The sequence below is a fragment of the Sceloporus occidentalis genome, unplaced genomic scaffold (assembly GCF_023333645.1).
Source record: "Sceloporus occidentalis isolate IW3139 unplaced genomic scaffold, rSceOcc1.0.p SCAF_4, whole genome shotgun sequence".
NCBI classification, from domain to species: Eukaryota; Metazoa; Chordata; class Lepidosauria; order Squamata; family Phrynosomatidae; genus Sceloporus; species Sceloporus occidentalis.
In genome coordinates, this window is record NW_028316984.1 from 194,115,514 (window position 1) to 194,138,268 (window position 22,755).

Genomic DNA, 22,755 nt, shown 5'->3' on the forward strand with positions numbered 1-22,755 from the left:
GCTTACCTTCCAGAATCAGACAGGATCTGATGTTTATCTTCCAAAATCAGACAGGATCTGATATTTCCTTTTATCTATCTGTAAACTTTCATAATTTGACTTAACTGAATGCCATCAGATAAAACAGTGTTATGAGCGAGGGAGAAAATGTCTCCTTTTCCATTTTCTCCACACCAAACATAATTTCATACACAGCTGTCATTATAAGAAAGAGGAGAGTAGCTAGTCACTAGGGATCCTTTTCAACTTCTCTAGTTATTCACTTCTCTATTTCTTTAATAACAGGCATGAAACCATAAGAGCTGGCTGAACATGAGCCAACAGTGTGATGCTACAGCAAAGAAGGCGAATGCTTAGTTTTCAAGTCCAGGGAAGTGATAGTCTCACTATATTTTGCACTGGTCAGGCCTCATCTGGAGTACCATATTCAGTTCTGGGCGGCTTATTTTAAGAAGGATATAGACAAGTTGAAGCAGGTTCAGAGGACAATGAAGTTGATAAGAGATACGGAGAACAAAACATATGAGGAAAGGTTGAAGAAGCTGGGCATATTCATCTTGGAAGTCTGAGAGGTGGCATTATTGGACTCTGTAAATACCTAAAGGGCTGCCACAGAATGGAAAGGGCAAACTTTTTCTCTGCTGCCCCAGAGGGCAAGAACAGGTCTAATAGTTTGAAGTTACGGTGTGGTGGATTGACTGAACCTTAGAAGGAACTTCTTGACATTAAGAGCAGTACAGCAACTGAACCAAATGCTTAGAAATGTAGTGGGGTCTCTTTCTTTGAGCAGTTTTTAAAAAGAAACTGGACAGCTACCTGCCGGGGATGCTCTCCCTGGAAAGCCTGCACTGAGCAGATGGTTGGATTCAGTGGCCCATGAGACCATTTCCAGTACTGTGATTCTATGATTCTTTGATAGAAACAATAAGTCAATGTGTCAAACCTGGGAGTATACTTACAGCTTTCAGGATTGCCACTGCATCTTCCTGGAGCCAAGTAGGGTAGACAATTTCATCATTGAGGATGGCCTCAAAGAGGTCATCTTCATTTTCGGCTTCAAAAGGAGCATGACCACAAAGCATTTCATAGAGTAGGACTCCCATTGCCCACCAGTCAACGTCAGGACCATATAGCATCTCCTGTAAAATCTGCAATGAAATGAAGGGACCAAATCAATAACACCGCCCAGCTACTCAGAATTTCTGTCTGGTCTTCACTGCAACATCAAGTGATGATTTGCCTGTGTCAAATAAAAAATAAATAAATAAACACCACACACAGATAAGAGTTTCCTGTCAACTCATGAACAGGACTCTCCAGTCCACACAAATATTCTAAAATTAAAGTCTGCATCAGACTTGCAGGTCATCATTTGTTGACCCTTTGTTGCAGATTTTCAGGGTCACCATTTGTTGACATTTGCAGCATCAAATGCTCAGTAGTCCTTTATGTGACTGGAACATTGCATATCATAAACAAGAAGTCCACCAATAACTTAGAGATGGATTCAGGGACTGAGGAATCAATGATGTCAACAGAGGAGGTATCAAACCTAAGCACAATTGGGAAGTCAAAGACCAAAGAGCCCATAAATACTGGAAATAGTGGACCCAACAAAGCAGAGTCACTTCTTACAAAGATCCATAGACACAGGCTGGCATTGGTGGACCATGAAACGTGCTCCAGCACTAAGATAGCTTGCCCTTTTTCAACAGCTCCACAGTTCCTGGAGCCAACACCAGCAGCAGGCCTGATCATAAGCTCTATTAATCTGCAGACCAAAGCTGGCCATTTAAGACATGAGCGTGGAAAGTATAGCCTAAAAACTGCATGTAGCCTCATCTTTTGGAGGAATGCACTTGAGTCCTCCCAAATTTTTAAAAGTGTAGAAAATAATTCCCTGAATAGTCCGAACTGTTGCAAAAATGACTTTTAAACACAATGATTTGCCTCAATTTATCTCCGCTGATCCTACCAAAATTTCAAAATACAACACACACACACACACACCCCGACAATTTTCAGCCAAAAATGAAACTAAAAGTGACATCCTTTCTGGGTTTCCAGAGATGCATATCCATGATCTACTGGATGTGTGTACCAGGGTAAAAACTGGTCATTCGTTTGCTCATCCCTGCTTTAAGAAGAGTAGGTGTGGTTCAAAAAGAACACAAGGGCCTGTTACAGACAGCCAAAATAAAGCTGCTTCGAGTCACAGTGGAGGCATGGTGTTTCAATGATGCATGAGTCCTAAGAGTCCAGAAGCCACACCAAAGCCATGCTCCAGTCCTTAGGGCTGGAGCGTGGCTTTGGTGCGACTTCTGGACTCTTAGGACGCATGCATCATTGAAACACCATACCTCCACTGTGACTCGAAGCAGCTTTATTTTGGCTGTCTGTAACAGGCCAAGGTCTCCACTGAACTTCAGATCTTGTTGGAGCAAGTTACTCGCTTGAAGCTCTCCCACGTGCTGCAGTGTCCAGACTCCTGATGTCTTAGGCCTCTGCTGTCACCCAGGGTATAACATCACTGCTTTAACATCATGGATGCAACTTTCATTCTCACTCATTTTCCAGCGCAGACAATTCACATATCATCAGATGTTGGGAAAGCAAGAACTGAATATGCACATGCAAACCATGTCAAAGAAATGAAAAAACAAATTAAACGTGTGAACTACACAGTCAAAGAGGAGGCAAAAAGGAGATTCTGAAATGTGAAATGATAATGCCCAAGGCTTCATCCAGAAATACCCATGTACAAAAAGTATGCAGAAGGATGTTGTAGTACCTTTGAGACTAACTGAAAGAAAGAAGCCAGTAGCATGAGCTTTTCTAGGCTTGAGTCTACTTCCTCAGATGCATGAAGGCTCAAGTCTATGAAAACTCACACTACCAGCTTCTTTCTTTCAGTTAGTCTCAAAGGTGCTCAAGATCCCTTTGAATACTGTTTTTCCTGACTAACATGGCAATGTCTTTGAATTCCATGTACAACGTGGAGTGCATACATTTAAGACAAAGACCCAGAGACTCGGGTTAAGAACCAATCAGCTTTCTGCCATGTAGTCATTGAGTATGCATGATGAATTTTCACTTGGAAAGCAAATATTCCATTACTTTTGTGTTCTGGCCATGTGCATGCAGCAGACTCCTGTATGGCACTTCATGCTCAAAACAAGTGACCCATGAACATACAACTTCTCTATTGTGAACAGAAAAGGATCAAGCAGGGGTAAGGAAAGTTACTTTATTGAATTGCAACTTCCAAGACAGCATTGCTCTGTGTGTGGGTGGGTATGGTCATAACAAGCAGTGCTTGGGAAATTTACTTTTTCGCATCAATACAACCCAAATTCCTCATCCAATGGCCATGCTGGGCTGGGAGACTCTCAGAGTTCTGGTTCTCAAAATGTAACTTTTCCATGCTCTGTTCCCAATTTTGTGACAACTGTGTGAACTCTATGCAATGTCTAATGCTATGTCATACAAAATTAAATATAGTGTTAATGATGCAACCCAAATTATGCAAATGTTTGCTAATTTATTCTGCCCTCAGGAGCAAGGGGATTCCACAACCTGCCTTGCCATTCTGTTTCACAAAATACATCAACAGGAAATCCAGGAAATATATTAAGGGGTGGCCTTGTTGGCCATGCACCAAGTACAGCAAAATGTAAAAGCCAGAAAGGATTTATTATTATATTACATTATATTTATTAGCCAACCAAAATGCAAAAAATGCTTGCATGATGTATTTTCTGTTGGTCAATAAAGGTACCTCTCTTATGTGGATTTGGTTGTATTTGGTTGTAGTTTACTGATAGAAAATGTGAAGTTCTGAAAAGTAACTGTGAGAAAGATGGTGAAATCATTCCTGTACCTCTGGGGCAATATAGTCAGGTGTTCCACAGAAGGTTGCTGTGGTGGTTCCATCGTGGATGCCTTCTTTACACATTCCAAAGTCTGCCAGCTTGCAATGTCCCTCATGATCTAGCAGTACATTGTCCAGCTTCAGATCCCTGCAAAGTGATAGATATTTATTAGCTTGTAGGTAGCACACTAAGAGGTTATTTAGAAGTCATTAGCAGCCCCCCTCCCCCCCACTAACACCTTAATTGGGTGCATTCAGGATGCAAGTCAACTACAGAGATTCAACCCAGAGTCATCCTGGATTATTTTTACCATATGAATACCCCTAATTCAGAAAGAAATGGAACAGAACTGAGTAAAAGGAGTAGAAGACCAACATCAATGCAGGCATCACCTACAAATTCTCTTTTCATGCAGGGTGGAGAATTTTCCCAAGTGATGCTAAAAAATACCTTCTAGACCACAATAAGTTTCACTGTTGACATAATAGAGAAAGGAGATGTTAACCACTGTGTTACTTGGATTAGAGAAACCAACAGTGTCTAAAAACAACTATTCATAACAACACAATCAGAACTCAGGCTGACAGGAAGTATACTAGATCTGAAACCTGACTTTCTCTGAATCCTCTGCTAACATCTGTGCAAGAACAAAAGAAGAGTCCCTATGATTCAGACCAGAGGCCATCTACTTAGTATTCGATTTAGTATTTCCAACAGTGAAGAGACAGATGACTTCAGGATATCAACAAGCAGTGAAGGACAGCCAAAATGCCACGCCTTTAGAACCTACTGTATATACTCATGTATAAGTCTAGAAATTTAGGTAAAAATTGATCCAAAAAACCTGAATTGACTTATCCATGGGTCAACGTAAGTACTGTACTTGAACTCTTATCTTTTTAAAAAGACGCCATCCCCTGTGAAAGGTAAGTGTGTAATCTGTCTTGGAAGCACTGACCCCACTCTACTCTCTTATCCATCCAGTTTTTAGTATGAGAACAAACAGTTATGCCTGCTGGAATTTTGTTCTTTGGCATTGTTTTCATTTGCTTCATTCCTTATATCCTTTGTTAGATGCTCCTAAATTTTACTCTTGACTTATTCACGGGTCATATCAAAATCGATCATTTTGACCCTAAAATCTGCCCTCAACCTATACATGAGGTCAACATATAGTCAAGCATATAAGGTATAACACTGAAGAAGAATTTGCCCACATGACTTGACCCCAGGCTTTAATGCCTCTTAAAATTCCCTTTAAAAGTAAGGTTACTTTTAAAGGTAACCATAATGCATGACTTATCACCATTCACTTCAGATGCAGTGTCATTCTTGTTCACAGAGTTACCTTTAGTTGGGATGTAATATTATTGCATACTTTTTATATTAAAAAAACCTAACTCATTACAGGTTCTTTTGAGTTACAGTACTTTGCACTTTGATGCAACTTTGCTTCACCCTTGTTACAGTAAAAAGGACTTATTATTATGGGTGTCTGTCTCTCATTCATCGAGTTACTTTTGAAATATAGCAAAATGTTGCCAAAAAAGGAACTTATGACAGGTCCCTTTGTCAGCATTTCTAGGCTCTAATTTTGCTGCAACCACAAACTGTTGGATGGAGGATTTGTCATTACATCTTACCTTTCACATCTGTCAGAGAGTGGATTATGTTCTACAAAAGTTTTATGTTGCAATATTTCATAAAGAGCCTCTTGCTCTTTTTACATTTCTTCCATTTTGCAAATACATGGCACTCATCAAGGTTTTTCTCCACATGCCCTCCACAACCCTCTAACAGCAGCAATAAAAATTGTATACTGTACATTAATTCCACTGAACTTTCCATTCTGTGTTACATTCTGGATGCCACATGTTGAATAATTCATAATAACTGTGGTTCAGCAAGTGCAAATCCACGGGTAAATTGCTTCAGCACATTGGAATATCTGTAGCAATGTGCCTTTGGTAGCAGTGATTTCTAATGGCTCTCTGACAAATGGAATTCATCTGGGGAAAACTGAGCTATGAACATTCTGCTCAGGAGCATTGCACAATATTTCTTTCTGCTTGCATTTCTTCAAATGACTCAGCCTTCTCATGGTATCTTGGCCATTTTCTCCTACTGTGTGGAATTCACAGGGTTTGCTGTGTCCAAAGTTAGCAATCAACTTACCTGGCAAACAATCTTCTCTCTCCTACTGATGAGAATAAGACACAGAAAGCAGTAGGTTTTGGACTTGCCTCATCTGGCACCAATCCTCAGTATCAGTAATTTGCAGAATGGATATGCTGTTAAATACCCACACACATTTTTTTTGTAGGAAGTGTCTAAAGTAAGTATACGTGCTTCAGATACTTGAGGAAAAAATACAGCTTTACAAAGCAGCTATCTGATGACCAGGATATCCAGGAACCCAGCACTCTCAGATAGAGTGACCACCATAAGAACTTAAGAAGCTGGGTGGGGAACCTCAGATCCATACCCTCCAACATTTCACAGAGGAACATCAGAGCATGGTCAAAGCAGCAAAAGTTATTTATGAGGAAGGACCCACAAGCTAGGAAAGGCTGAAGCAGTTTGCTTTTGCCTGAACCTACTGGGAAGGGCAAGATACCACTGCCTTCTCTTCTTCCTGCTTAGGTAATGCAGTGTAAATCACTTTTGCACTTTGACCTTGGTTTGCAGCAATTGAAATAGACAAAGGGGGACAAAAGGAGAAAAGTAGGAAGAGAAGAGAGAAACTGGGGCACTTTTAAAGCAGCTGGAAAAGTGGATAACAGAGGATCCAGACTGCCCCTGCCAAATCAAGATGGTTGGAAGGTACTAAGACTCGGGTGTCAAATCTGGACTTCTGGGTTGCTCAAAGGCTCATATGCTCACATTGCAACATAGTTTGGTGCTTTACCAGCTTTAGCATAGATTTTTCTCCTAACCTGAAAGGCTGGAATGCCTCACCCAATAAGTCACAGTTACTTGCAATAAAAACTTTAGCTAAGCTAAACAGGTACAGTGGGCCCACCTTATACATGGATTCTGCATGCAGGAATTCAACCATCCATGCCTTAATAAAATTCTAAAATTCCAAAAAGCAAACCTTGATTTTGCCATTTTATATAATGGGCACCATTTTACTACACCACTGTATTTCATAGAATCATAGGTGCGTTACAGACCGCCGAGAAGTGGCGGACTGCTGCCACCGCCAGTTCCTGCGTCTGGGAACCGCAGCAGCCAAACGGCGCGGTTCCCGGATGCAGCAAAGAAGGAGCGCGAAAATCGCGCTCCTTCTTGCTCCCCAGAAGAGACGCCGCGAGGCGCTAGTCGCACACTCGCGGTGTCACTTCTGGGGCGCAACGTGCGGATGCAGAGTGTCCGTTACGTCAAAATGTCAGCGGCTGTGTAGAATGGCCACCACCATCTTGTACGGACTTGGTCCGTAATAGGGTTAAGTGCAAGTGTAAGCCACGCAGTTACCCTAAAGCTAGTACGTCCCCAGGACGTACTAGCTGCCTGTGAGTAACGGGCCATAGAATCATAGAGTTGGAAGAGACCACACGGGCCATCCAGTCCAACCCCCTGCCATGCAGGAAATCCAAATCAAAGCATCCTCGACAGATGTCCATCCAGCCTCTGCTTAAAGACCTCCAAGGAAGGATACTCCACTACACTCCGAGGGAGTGTGTTCCACTGTCGAACAGCCCTTACTGTCAGGAAGTTCTTCCTAATGTTGAGGTGGAATCTCTTTTCCTGTAGTTTGCATCCATTGTTCTGTGTTACAGTCTCTGGAGCAGCAGAAAACAAACTTGCTCCATCCTCCATAAGACATCCTTTCAAATATTTAAACAGGGCTATCATATCACGTCTTAACCTTCTCTTCTCCAGGCTAAACATCCCCAGCTCCCTGAGTCGTTCCTCATAGGACATGGTTTCCAGACCTTTCACCATTTTAGTCGCTCTCCTTTGGACACGCTCCAGTTTCTCGACATCCTTTTAAATTGTGGTGCCCAGAACTGGACACAATATTCCAGGTGGGGCCTGACCAAAGCAGAATACAGTGGCACTATTACGTCTCTTGATCTAGACACTATACTTTTATTGATGCAGCCTAAAATTGCATTGGCCTTTTTAGCTGCTGCATCGCATTGTTGACTCATGTTCAACTTGTGGTCTACTTGGACTCCCAGATCCCTTTCACATGTAGTTTCATTCAGCCAGGTGTCTCTCATCCTATATCTGTACATTTTATTTTTCTGCCCTAAGTGCAGTACCTTACATTTCTCCGTGTTGAATTTCATTTTGTTAGCTTTGACCCAGCTTTCTAGTTTATTCAGGTCATTTTGAATGTTGATCCTGTCCTCTGGGGTATTAGCTATTCCTCCTAATTTGATGTCATTTGCAAATTTGATAAGTATGCTCCCAATTCTGCCATCCAGGTCATTGATAAAGATGTTGAATAGCACTGGGCCCAGGACAGAGCCCTGTGGGACCCCACTGGTCACTTCTCTCCAGGATGAAAAGGTGCCATTGTTGAGCACCCTTTGGGTTCGGCCAGTCAACTAGTTACAAATCCATGTAACAATTACCTTGTCTAGCCCACCTTTTACAAGCTTGTTTGCAAGAATGTCATGGGAAACCTTGTCAAAGGCCTTACTGAAATTTAATGGGATTTGAGCATCCATGGGTTTTGGTATGCACAGGGAGTCCTGGAACCAACCACAGCGGATACCAAGGGCCCACTTTATTTTTCACCTTATTCCTTTTTTCTGTGTTCCTGACCATCACTGGAATGTGGTCCTCCATAATGTGCAAATTGGTTCTCTGGCTGAAAGAGGGTTCTCATATATGTCCTATTATGTTAGACCAGGGATGGGGAAACTGAGCCACTGGTCCCCACTTTTGTGGCACCTGAAGCTTCTCACCAGTGATGCCAAGCCCCTCGCCCCATATTTTTTTAAAAAAAATCAGCATAATTTTGATATGACACACACACCCCGGCCGCCAAACTATGCAGTTATATTTGTGTGCCTTCAAATCATTTATAGCAACTTATAGCAATCCTAAGGCAACCCTATCACAGGATTTTCTGGGGCTGAGAATGCATGACTCACACAAAGTCACCCATGGGTTTCTATGGCTGATTAGGGAATCAAACCCTGATTTCCAGAGTTAGTCCAATGCTCAAACCACTACACCACGCTGACTCTCAAACCATAGAGTAAGCTCCTCAAATGCATAAAGACACATGAAAATTGTATCATATTAGTTTTGTTTCCACACTGTCTGTGAACCATCTGCCCACGTATACCCAGAGTTAATCAAGATCGAACCTGTGCATAAAATGCAAGTGACCTTCCACTGAGCTAGGGCTACATCTTACACCATCAAATCCCATGTGAATTGTGCTCTGAAGAAATACTTATTTTAATATTTCCACATCTCCTATTAATCAATGTCATTAGGCACTCCCAAATTCTAGTATTCTAGGAAAGAGAAATATAAACCTCCTTCAAACCTCACCCTCCATTATTTTATGTACCTCTATATTCACAGTCAAATTTTAGCCTAATCTTAAAGCTCCAAAACACTTAAGGGTCCTACTGAGTGGCTTTTTCTGGATCCTTCTGTGACGGCAAGGCTGCCATTGGTGGGTAGGGAATCAATAATATAAAATGGGTGAGCACAGGAAAAAAAAGGAACCTGTATTGGCTCATTACATCAACTAGAATAGCAACTGTACCAGCTCTTGGTATATGGATGAGGGACCTCAGACCCAGAAGATGGGTAACACCCTTTAAGACTACTCAAACGGTTCTGTCCCTTTCACTATGACACCATCTGTGATTATGGCTGTCTAAAAGCTTTGTGTCCATTTGCTTGCAGCACAATCTTTTATTACTTTGCATTATGTTATATGGACACTGTACTACGGACCCATATATCTTGCCTTGCAACATGATACAATGCTTGCAAAAGATTAGTACCTTGAGATTGAGAATGAGGTCATTGTCCGAAGAGTGAGTGAGTCAGTCAGAAAGTCTGAGGATAGACCAGTTGGACAGGAGATCAAAACATTAATTATATTTTATTCAGGAGGTGGAAGCACAGGAAGGACTATCTCTCCCAAGCTCTGAACAAGGAGAAGCCAAGAAAAGGCCAGCTTGTGTTTATTTGCTTCACTATGACTGTAATGGATCTGATCTGATACAGATAACTGTGTTTACCTACTTCACATTAAACTACCCATGTTCCGGTGATAACATTATTTACCATCTGCTTCATGAGTGTATGGTACCTTTTGTAGGCATAATAAAATTTACTTCATTTGGGAACAACTTCGTCTAGCACCTTGCAAAGTGGCACTATCAGTTTCAACAAGAGAAAACATAGGATTAAAAGGAGGAAGGGAGGGAGAGAAAAAAAGGAATGTGCCAGCACCTATAAGAATAATGTTTCTTTATATCTTTACAGTGGTCAGTTAGTGTTGACATATGAATGCATTAAATCCCCTTGCCAAAATCAGCTTCTCTGGGTTCAAAATCTTTCTGAGAAGATACTTTTTATTAAATGTGCAATAGTGAGGACTCTTGTATTAATATGTACAATGCACCATGAAGCCATTATTTGTGTTCATCCTCTGCTAAGGGATTGGAGTTACACTCGGCCCTCCACATTTGCGGCTTTGACTTTTGTGGATTTGATTATTCACGGATTTTATTAATATGGTCTCTTTAGGAATATCTAGGTCATCCAGTGCAACTCTATGGTCAACTTGAACCAAAAGTCACAATGAAGGACCTAGAGATTCCTAGAGAGAACACTCCACTTGACATTTGTAGCTCCTCCAGCGCAATTCTATGGTCAATGTCTGGCAGATGTTCACCATAAAGTTGCACTGGAGGTCCTAGTGATTCCTAGAGAGGTGATCTCTCAGGTAAAACATAGTGTTTTTGTTATTTGCAATTTTTTTATATTCATGGGGGTCCTGTGCCCCTAACCCCATCAATGTGGAGGGACAACTGTAGTGAATATAATTCCATTCTGCTGTCAAGGACTGAAGTCTGTAAATCCCTTCTTACATGTCTAGCAAGGTTGAAATCTTCTGCAACCGGTTTTTGAGTACTGGCATTGCTGGTGTCAGATTTGTGTCCATTTATCTCTTGGATAGAGACTGTTCTATTTGTCCAGTGCAGAATATAGAGGGGCATAGGATGGCATATATCACATTGGAGGAAGAGCAAGTAAATGCACTTCTGATGTTATGGGTAATGTTACTGACCCCTGATAAATTGCTTCCAGAGTAGATGTGGGGACAGAGTTGACATCTGGGTTTGTGGCAGGATCTTGTCCCAATATTACCATCCATGTTATGCATCTTTTTGTAAATGAGTACTTGTTTAAGATCTGGAGGCTGTCTGGAAACCAATAGAAATCTGCCTCCCAGAACATCCGAGAGGGCTGTGTTAATCTCTTAAAATGCCATTTATCTGTCCGCTATCAAGTTCCACCAGTTCAGTCATGCTGATTAAAACCAGCCAGAATCAGCTGGAAACCTTTGGTGTTAACTGCTCTCAAATCAGCCCTGACCCTGTGAATGAGACATCTCCAAGCCTATCTTTCAGCGCTTTGCTTAGATCCTGTAAATTCATGCCGGTGACCTCTCTTATTTAGACTATCCATTTGGCATGCAGTCTTTCTCTCTTTCTGCAGCCCTCTACCTTTCCTAGCAGCATTGTGTTTTCCAATGAGTCTTGCCTTCTTATGATGTGCAGCAGCCTTGGCTTCCAGGGAGAGTTATTCTGTTCTAGGATCTATTTGTTTGTCTTTATGGCCATACACAGTATCCTTGGCACTCTTCTCCAGCTTCACATCTCAAATTAATTGGTTTTCTTCCTGTCAGCTTTCTTCAGTTCTCACACCTGTATATGATGATGGGTAATACAATGATTTGGATGATTCTAATTTTGGTGTTCAGTTGTATATTTTTACGCTTTAGGATCTTGTCTAGTTCTTTCATTGCCGCCCTTCCTATTCCTAGTCTTTTTTTTTTCTTGACTGCAGTCTCTATTCTGATCAATGTTTGATCTAGGGTACGGGAAGTCTTTAACTATTTTAATGTCTTCATTATCTGTGTATATCCTTTGTGGTCATGCCCTTGCGCTTACTTTCTTGACCTTCCTTAATAACTGTAAAAAGTATATGATATTTTCTTTATTGCAAAGTCCTGGAATCCTTCTTACTTGGAGAAGGGGTCAGTGGTGGCATCTACAAGTTGCATGAGTTGGAGCTGTTAAACAGTAAAGACATCATAACATGGAGTATCTAGGATGCCATTCCATTCCATGCATTGCATTTACTTTAACTGATGCAAAACTCTACTTAAAAAGGAGGAGGAAGAACATGAAGAAGAGGAAAAAGAAAAGAACAACAGCAACACAATGCTTTGTATATGTTTTTCACTTTCTATATACACAATGGATCACCACCCTTCTCTGTCTCTTTTCCACACAAACACATACACTTTTGTTTGTGCAACACTTGACTACAAAGAGGGTGACCTCCTTCTTTCTCTGGATTCTCCATACCAAGAACCCTGTTTATCCCTAGGTCTTGTCTGCACTCAGATGGAAAAACAATTCTCATCAAAGGGATAAATATTCCATTACACTTAAATACCTGGGCCAATGGGCTTGGGCAATGCAGTCTCAGTTGAGCCAACTAATCTAATTCAGTCAACCAAAGCTACAGGTCTCCAAAAATTGGGAAAATTCTTTTTTTGTACCACAGCTCCAAGCAATAAACTGGGAGATTTTGGGAACACTATTCCAATTTTTTTCAACATCTGAAGGTCTCACGATTGATAACCATGCATCAGCCTTCCTAATACCCTGCATCTTGTACAGTAGCCATGAATGATGCCAGAGCTAAACCATGATATCAAAAGAAGGGAGATTGAGAATGTCTAGATCAAGGGAAGTAATAGTGCCACTCTATTCTACTTTCACCAGGCCTCACCTGGAATACTGTGTCCAGTTCTGGGCACTGCACTTCAACGAGGATGTTGACAAATTGGAGTATGTCCAGAGGAGGGTGACCAAAATGGTGAAGGGTCTGGAAACCATGCCTTAAAAGGACAGACCTAGGGAGCTGGGTATGTTTAGCATGGAGAAGAGACGGTTAAGAAGTGATATGAATAGCCCTGTTCAAGTATTTGAAGGGGTGTCACAATAATAATAATAATAATAATAATAATAATAATGTTTATTTATATACCGCTTTTCCAAATTAGATCAAAGCAGTGTACAAAAGGAAGTACAATACAAAGTAAAAAAACAAAGAAAAAACATAACAGGCCTCTCTCCCCCTCAAGATGGTGGTCGGAAGGAGGGCTCTTAGTCTTTCAGGCCAGGCCTCACTCTCCCCAAGATGGTGGTCGGAAGGAGGGCTTTTCTTCTTTCAGGCAGGCAGTTGGAGCTTGCCTGCCTCTCTCCCCCCAAGATGGTGGCTGAAGGGAGGGCTTCACATTGAGGATGGAGCAAGCCTGTTTTCTGCTGCTCCAGAGACTAGAACATGGAACAATGGATGCAAGCTACAGGAAAAGAGATTCCACCTCAACTTTAGGAAGAACTTCTTGACAGTAAGAACTGTTCAACAGTGGAACACACTCCCTTGGAGTGTGGTGGAGTCTCCTTTGGAGGTCTTTAAACAGAGGCTGGGTGGTCATCTGTCGGGGATGCTTTGATTGTAAGTTCCTGCATGGCAGAATGGGGTTGGATTGGATGGCCCTTGCAGTCTCTTCCAACTCTATGATTGTTTGATTGTATGAGAGGGAGGGAGGGAGGAGACTATTTTTAAAGAAAAGCAGATTGTTTTGGACTGACAGAGAAAATGAGGTCAAGAAGCATAAGAATTATAAAGAGGGGAAAAAGTAAAAGCAAGAGGGGAAAGAATTAAACATATACACATTCTGAACAAAATGTGCCTAGGAACTACATGGGAGATATGGGCTTGAACTGATATCTACATTCGGGGTTTTTAGATATTTCCCCAGTTAATATTTTTTAAAGAAGCAAAAATGGTGTCAGGCCAGATCAGACAATAAGTAATATTCGCTCATTCAATTTATTACTTCTAGCCCTCAGGATATTTGAGTTGCTGAGGAGGGAGGAGGTCTTCAGGGCTGACAAGAACAATGTATATTATTTTATAAATAAAAGTAACAAAAATAATTTGCCAAACGATGTGAAAATATCTATTTTCCAGTAGTACATTTAAGACTGAGAGCCAGCATGGCATACTGGTTTGAGAGCTGGGCTGTGATTCTGGAGACCAGGGCTGAGATCCTTGCCTAGCCATGGAAACCAAATCCCCCTTTGGCCATAGAAACCCACTGGGTGATCTTGGGCAAGTCACACTCTCTCAGCCTCAGATGCAGAAAAGCAAATCTGAACAAATCATGCTAAAAAAACATGTTAGGTTAGTCTTAGGGTCATCATAAGTTGGAATCAACCTGAAGGCACACAACAACAACATTTAAAGCTGGGGTCCTGTTGATGTTTTAAGCACACCTGAGCTCCTTTGTGCACGTGACTACAATTTTTGGACATGGCATAATGTCAGTTCACAGCTGCATATGTGGGATTTCACACATGTAACTGTTACACGTGCAGTTGTGCATTCTGAGATGGTGCATATCTACTCTTCACAGCCTTCAATGACTACAGAGACAGCAAGTGAATTTGTGGATACACAACCGGTTGCACAATGCCAGTATTCTTTAGAAGGATAGTATAGCCAACCACCTCTTAACTTTGTGAGTGTATATTTATACTATGCAGACACAATGCAGGATCTCAGCTAAAGTGTAAATAGGAAAAGGTTTAAATTCAGAGGCAGATGCATTTATTGCAGTTGCTGCTATTTTCCATCAAGTTGACTTTAGACTTCTGTAAATGGGAGAACTCCAAAAGCTCCACCATCAACTGCCCTGCCCAAGTGTTGCAAAATCAGGGCAGCTATGGCTTCCTCAATTAAATCACTCCACCTGTAGTGCAGTCACCTTCTTTTCCTACTGCCTTCCACTTTACAAAGTATTATCTTTTTTTTTTTTTTAATCTTTATTGAAATTTTCCAATTAAAATAACTTTGTTTACAGAAATCATGTTTGTACCATCTGTCTAATATATGCGCATAGTGTCCAACATATACCAAAAATAAGACATTGGGGTGTGAAATTACACCACAACTGTCGATCTTCCTGGACCCTTCTTCATTCGGACCTCCTTCCATTCCGGTTGCTAAAGAACTTCTTTCTTTCTTGCATCTCCACCGGCCTAGCTCCTTTACTTGAAAATGCAGCCATTAAATTCCAAAGTCCATTAAAACTTACATACAGGCATCCTTAAACATCTTTAAACAATCAGGTCCCCTATATAACCTACAACTTAATTACCCTGCCTCGGCAAATGGTTTCCTGCATCAGTCATCCTGCATGCTACAACATCAATTGCAATTCACTTGGTTAGTCTGGTAATATCTCGGTTGACATTTATCAATTACAATTATAACTTCATTTCACTCTGCTTCGTTGTTGATTCCTCAAGTCTAGATAACAGTATTATATCAATTGCCATAAGATTGTCCTCGAAACGTAATATTGAACAAAAATTAATAGAAGACCCGTATTATGGATCCTCCGTCTCAGTTTCCCCTTTGACTCTTCTAACCTGGGTTAATGAAATTAACAGGGTGAAAAAAAACATAATAATTCCAATTCCTTCCTTAGCTTCATTAATTACAAGAGTAGTTCTATATCCAAATTCCATTGTCTCTTCCAAAATTCTAAAACTTTCTCCCAGTCCTCCTTTGATCTTTTCTTACTAATATTCTTAACCTTACAAGAGAGTGTATCAAGTATCCTATAATCGTTCACTTTTAACATCCAGCTTTCCCACTTGGGGATATCAGGTGATTTCCACAATTTCGCTATCTCTACCCTTGCCGCTGTAACCATGTAAAGCACTACCCTCCAATATTTTTTTTCATCTTCCGATTTAAGGGCTGTGGTCATGTTTAGTAAATAAAGTTTAGGATCTAAAGAGAAACTAATTCCTAATATATCTTCTATTGATTTGTGAACCGCTCTCCAAAATTTCTGGATCTCTTTACATTTCCACCATATGTGGATCAAATTCCCCTTTTCAAAATTACATCTCCAGCATTTCCCACATTTGGAATTGTACATCTTTTTGATTCTCCACGGTGTATAATACCATCGGTTCATTATTTTTAGCAAGTTCTCTTTAGGATCTTGAGCTATTGTGAAATCGTGCGTCTTCCTCCAGGCATTCTGCCATTCATTTATATTAATACTCTTACCCAAGTCTCTCGCCCATTTATTCATATAATCTTTGACTGTTTCCTGTTCCAGTTTGCGGTCTATAAAAAGCTTATACAGCTTAGAAATTTTCTTCCTGTCTGGTTGCCAAATTATTTCATCTAGCTCATTACGCTGATTTTCTATTCCTGCCATTCTTATATCTTCTAGAAACTTGTTACTGATCTGATAATAATTAAACCAATTAAGTTCGAACCCTTCTTCATTTAATTCTTCCCTAGATTTTAAAGTCCAAGTTCCTTGTTGATTTTTCTTTAAACAATCTTGATAAGTTAGCCATCTATTCCTTTCCTTCTTTAGCCACCTACCAAAGAAAGCCTCCTGTGTGGAAGTCCAAATGGGGATTTTAAAATAAAATATCTTTTTCAGTTTTATCCACACCTGTAATAAGGATTTTCTAATGGGGTGATTATTGAAATCCTTGTTTTTCCCCAACTGGTTGTAACATAAAAAGGCGTGCCATCCAAATCTAAGTTGAACTCCTTCCAAATTTAATACTTCCTCATTCTCCAGTTTCACCCAGTTTTGCAGCCACATTACACTACATGCCCAGTAATATGTCTGAAGATCCGGGAGCGCAAAGCCCCCCTTTTCTTTTCGATCTTTTAATATAGAGCTTTTGATTCTAGGTTTCGCACCTTTCCATAGAAATCTATTTAACTCCTTCTCCCACTCTCTAAACTGACTAGTTTTAATCATGATAGGTAGATTCAGGAACAAGAACAATATTTTCGGAAGGATTACCATTTTGGTGACCGCAATTCTTCCTAGAAGGGAAAGATTTAATCTATTCCATCTGCACATACTCTCTTTAATTTCTTTCCATTTATTTCTATAGTTATTTTCAAAAAGCTTTAAATTGTCTTTGGAGATTATTATACCCAGGTATCTAATTTGTTTTTCCAATTTAAAGCCTGATTTCTGTTCTAGTTTTTTCTCCTCCTCAACAGTGAGATTCTTAGAGATCATAACTGTTTTTCCTTTATTGACCATCAGCCCCGATAAAGTCCCAAAGAGATTCAACTCATACTTTAGTTCCTCGATCCCCTGTAGTGGGTCATCCAATATTACCGCTACATCATCTGCAAAAACTTTAGTCTTTATCGGGTGCCCTTTATTTCCAATTCCGCCTATTTTGTTATTTCCATTAATTCTATTAATCAAAACTTCAATTGCCAGGATAAAAAGAAGAGGGGACAAAGGACAACCTTGCCTGACCCCTCTTTTTATTTCAAATTCTAGGGATCTCTCTTGGTTTACTATCAAAAACGCCCTCTGCCTGTTGTAAATGTGTCGTATGACGGTGATAAATTTTTTGCCTAAATCTCTTTTTTCCAATACTTCAAATAGAAACTCCCAGCTTAATTTATCAAACGCTTTTTCCATGTCTAAGGCTATTAGTGCTAGTTTTTTCTCATTGTTCGTCTGGTAAAACTCCAAGCTATTTATGATGGTCCTAATATTGTCCCTTATTTGTCTCCCTGGCAAAAATCCATTCTGGTTCCTTCCTATAATTACTTTCAGTATTTCTTTGAGTCTTGTGGCCCATATCATAGTATATATCTTATAATCCACATTTAGGAGGCTTATCGGTCTGTAATTTGCCATACAAGAGTCGTCTTTGTCCTCTTTTGGAATGAGTGTTATACAAGACTGTTCCCATGTCTGAGGCACTCCCTCTTTTTCTATGGAATTATATAATTTTTCTAACGGATCTAATAATTCTAAGTTAAATACCTTATAGTATAAGGCAGAAAAGCCGTCCACTCCCGGAGTCTTCCCTTCCTTTAATGACGAAATTGCCTTCAAAATTTCCTGTTTAGTTATCCTTGCTTCTAAACTCATTTTTTGTTCGTGGGATATTGTTCCCACTATCTTGGAGTCTAGGTATTTATCAACTTTTTCTTTTCCAGCTTTTCCCCCCCTTTCTTGCTCGTATAGTGTCTGATAATAACCTCGAAATAAATTTAATATATCTTCTTGTTTAGCGTATGACTTCCCTCCCACATTCAATTTCGTTATCCTTTTCTTCTCCTTGTAGCCTCCCAATTTTTTCGCCAGCCACCTGCCCACTTTATTCCCATTTTCAAAAAATTTCAACTTGTTATGTCTAAGATCTCTCTCTATCTCTGTATCAAGCTTACTCTGCATTTGTTTTTTTAACAAATTTACCTCATTCACCAATTTAGTATTCGCAGGGTGTCGTTTTAATAATTTTTCTTTCTTGCCTAGTTCCTCCATAAGCCTTTTATCTTTAATCTTTTCTGCCTTTTTAAGCTCTGCTTGCTTTTTGATCATTAAGCCCCTAACCACCGCCTTACTTGCATCCCAAACTGTTCCAATGCTAATCCCAGGTGTCACATTTGTCTTAAAGTAAAATTTAATCTCCTCTTTCAGAAACCCAACAAAATTCTCCTCCTTAAGCATATCCTCCTGCAGTCTCCATGTTCGGTTTTTCTTATCCTTTATATCCATACTCATGTCTATCAAGCTATGGTCAGATAAAGTTTTAGGGTCGATCTCCATTTTTTTCACTTTCCCTAATAGAGATCTGGAGATCATAAAAAGATCTATTCTAGACCATGACCTATGTACTCCCGAGTAAAATGTAAACCCTGGTTTCTCATCATATTTAAATGACCATAAGTCCTCCAAATCATGTTCCCGCATCATTTCAAAACAGCTTTGGGGTAACCTCCCCTGCAATTCCTTCATTTTCCTTTCCGCTTTTCTATCCCTTTTCGCTTTCAATACCCCATTAAAATCTCCCGCTATAATTACTTTCCCTTTATCACAATGCATCAAATCCTCATTAAGTTTTTGAAAAAAGGGGTCTTTCTTTTCAAGGGGTCCATAAATGTTTACCACCACAATTTCTTCCTCCCCTGTATTAATTTCTACAATTATAAACCTACCCTCCGGATCTGACTTTAACTCTTTGGCCTCCCACTTTTTATTGACAAAGATTACACATCCCCGTTTTTTCTTGTTGCTTGATGAAATAAAGCTATTGCCCAGCTTAGGGTTTCTTAGATATTTTAACTCTCCTGTCCTTATCTTGGTTTCCTGCAAGCAAATCACGTCATATCTTCTTTTTTCTAAAAGATGGAAAATTTGCTTTCTCTTTTTTTCCCTATTTAACCCCCCTACATTCCAAGATGCTAAAAACAAGTATTATCAAGTTTTTAGTGACTCATATCATCTCTTCATATGTCCAAAGTATGATAGTGACTCAGTTCACTGTCATTTTTAGTGAGAGTGATCTTCTTCCTAGTGAGAGCTTTCTTCACCATGAAGCTTTATACCCATATGTAGATATCAGAAATACTATGGCCTAGATTATTCTGACTTTGGTATTTAATGGCATGTTTTTACACTTGAGGATCTTATCTAATTCCTTCAGGAGTGACTGCTTTTCCAAGTCTCAGGGTTCATCTACATTGTAGAAATAATGCAGCTTGACATCCCTTTAACTCCTATGGCTCCATTCTACAGAATTTTGGGATTTGTAGTTTGTTGTGGCACCAGCACTCTTTAGCAGAGAAGGTTAAACATTTGTAAAACTACAGGTCCGAGAACTCCATAGGATGGAGCTAAATCACTAGAAGTGGTATCAAAAACTGTTTTATTTCTACACTGTAGATGTATGTTTAGTCTTCTGATTTCTTAGTTACACTCTCCAGTTTGATTAATGGCTGAGTCAAAGCATAGGAAGTCTTAAACTATTTCAATGTCTTTGTTGTCCACTTTACGATTATGTTCATACAACAAATAAAAAATTGCACCATGCCAAGGAAGGAAAAGAAAACCTAGCTTTCCAAAGCATGTACTGTATATATATTTGAAGATTTACTAAACAACTGAGGGGAACTAGTGTGTGTGTGTGTGGGGGGGGGGGCTGTTTATTGTAGTCACAGTTACAGACAAGAAATATATAAAAGCCATAGGCCATTTTTGTTTCTGGCTTCCCAATAAACATTTTGCCCTTTTCAAATGGAAGCTGGTAATGCCAAGCAGGGCAAGAGGAGTGAAGTGCACCATAAGCGCATCTTGAACCAGTATTGCTCAGAGGCTCAAATGCAGGAATGGAGAGAGTGAACATTACAAGAATGTCAGAGGTGAGCAGAGGCAGACATAGAAGAATGTGGGTGGGAAATCTGGGGAGAAAACAAAGTGATCCAGAGAAAACTGGTAGTAGTAGAAGCAAAGCAAGAGACAACAGGTGGGCAGTGAAATGAGCAGAAGAGGAACTGAAGGCAAATTAAAGTATATCAATGAAAGGATGAGAGTTGGAAGCTTTGTTATTGTTATTTACCATCAAATCAACTTTGACTTACAGTGACCCAATGAATGAGAGACCTCCAAGAGAACCAGTCCTCAATTGCTGTGCTAGAAGAGAACGAGAAATGAAACGTTCCAGAACAGAGCCCCCCAAAAGATGATAGGGATATTTAAGCAGCTCTGAATGGCACCTTCCATAGAATCATAGAGTTGGAAGAGACCACAAAGGCCACCCAGTCTAACCCCCTGCCATGCAAGAAGACACAATCAAAGCCCACACACACCCCCATAAAGATGGCCATCTTTTTAAAAACCTCCAAAGGAAGAGACTCTACCATGTCAATGGCATGGAGAATACACTCTGGATTTTATTCTAAACTTCAGAGGATCCATCCAGGATATTAAACCCTATCATCCAAAATAGATTCAATGCCTTGGAGAGCTCCTGTAAAATTTGTATTGGGAATTAAATCTTTTTAAGGCTTCAGATTTTGTTTAGCAAACAAAATACTTACAGTAAATATCAAAAATATGAAAGCTAAACTTATTAGAGATTAACCTCCTTTTGTAGAGTAGTGGGGAAAATGTGCCCCATTCCGATGCTGCTTCCTGGAGAGCTGAAACTGATCAAAAACAAGACAGGCAGTTTCAGATTAATGAAAAGTTTACTAATGGCTTGTATGTACATATGCAGGAGGAGCCTACAGCCCAACTAGCTATTGAATAGATTAGGTAAAAGAAAAAACTTAAAAGTCTCTTAACTGACCATCCTTGGTGATCCAGAGAGAAAGAGGTATAAGAGAAGAGAGGAACAGTGATTTAGAAAGAGAGATTCTCTTTGTGTAAGGAACTTCCCAAAAAGAAGGGTCCTGGGTCACATGGTCTTTTTACTTGGTTACAAAGGGTATTTATGACTATGCACTTCAAAACATAGTAAAAGTAGTTTTTGTGGGTTTGGGGGCTATGTAGCTGTGTTCTGGGAGAATTTATTCCTGACATTTTGCCAGCATCTGTGGCATCTTCAGAGAATGCTGGCATGGAACTGAGTGGGGTACATAAATACTGTGTAACCCTTGGTTGAGAGGAAGTGATTTACATGTTAATCTGTGTGTTAGTCTGTTGTTGAATGGCAAGGCCTCATGGTTTCTATTTAATTAGTGATCCATTGTCTGCTGGGACACCCCTCCCCCCGGACAATGGATCACAAATTAAATAGATACATACATATTAACATGTAAATCACTTCTTGTCAACCAAGGGTCATACAGTATATATACTCCGCTCACTTCCATGCCAGCATTCTCCGAAGACGCCAGCCACAGATGCTGGGAAATGTCAGGAATAACTCTTCCAGAATATGGCCACATAGTCCAAAAAACCCACAAAAAACTATGGATGCCAGCTGTGAAAGCCTTTGACTTCACATAATAAAAGTAGATGGAAGGTTTGGGTGAGGGAGAGAGACAGAATAATTTCACATACAGGTAAAGCTATCCTATCTAAACATCATTTGCTCTAAAAAGCAAAGACAGGAGGAGAAGAGAGAAACTTTTGGAGTTTTTCCAGTAGTTTGGACTTAAACCCAGAGCATTATCCCATTGAGTTGAAAGCCACCAGCCTATACCAGATTTCCACTATGGCCCTAAGAAGTGAGAGGGAAGGAATGCACAGAGAAGAGACCAGATGCCCAGAGGAAAAACTAACATAGTTGGAGAGACAGAAAAGAGCTGAAGAGTCAAACTCCACATCAACGATGAGAAGGGAGTAAAGGAGGAACTGAATAAATTGAGGATCCAACTTCTGGAAGAGAAGATAGAAAGAGGCCCAGGTATGAGATTAGCAATTGCTGGACAAAGATTTGAAAGGAGAGATGAAACAGGATGGGGTCAAATTCAAATGAGGAGGGGAAACAAGGAATATCAGAGAAAGAAGCTGCTAAGGAGAAGAATAAAAAATGCAGTTAGAGAAGGGTGAAAGAAATAGTATTTTAGAAAAAACCTGGAATGCTGCACCACTAGCCATGCTGGCTGGAGCTGATGGGAATTTGAGTGAAAAATGGGTGGAAGGTCCCAAAATGACAAAACACGGTCAACCCCTCATTGTGTATCTTGAAAGGAATCTTGTGACTTAAAAATGAACAGTTGTTCTTTCATACAAACCGGAACGCAGAGATATTTCCCAGAACTGCAAGGAAAAAAAGTCTTC

At 40.1% G+C, this 22,755-nt stretch overlaps 1 protein-coding gene across 1 annotated transcript in view; it reads right to left on the reverse strand.

Annotated features, from left to right (window-relative positions):
* The window catches only part of PRKCH (protein kinase C eta), a 141,853-nt gene that overhangs the window by 7,091 nt on the left and 112,007 nt on the right, over positions 1 to 22,755 (reverse strand). The window contains exons 11-12 of the mRNA XM_089522759.1: positions 3,881 to 4,019; positions 960 to 1,148 (exon numbers count right to left, since the gene is read on the reverse strand). Coding sequence (XP_089378885.1) covers positions 960 to 1,148; positions 3,881 to 4,019 — 328 coding nt within the window. The remainder of the gene's footprint in view (positions 1 to 959; positions 1,149 to 3,880; positions 4,020 to 22,755) is intronic.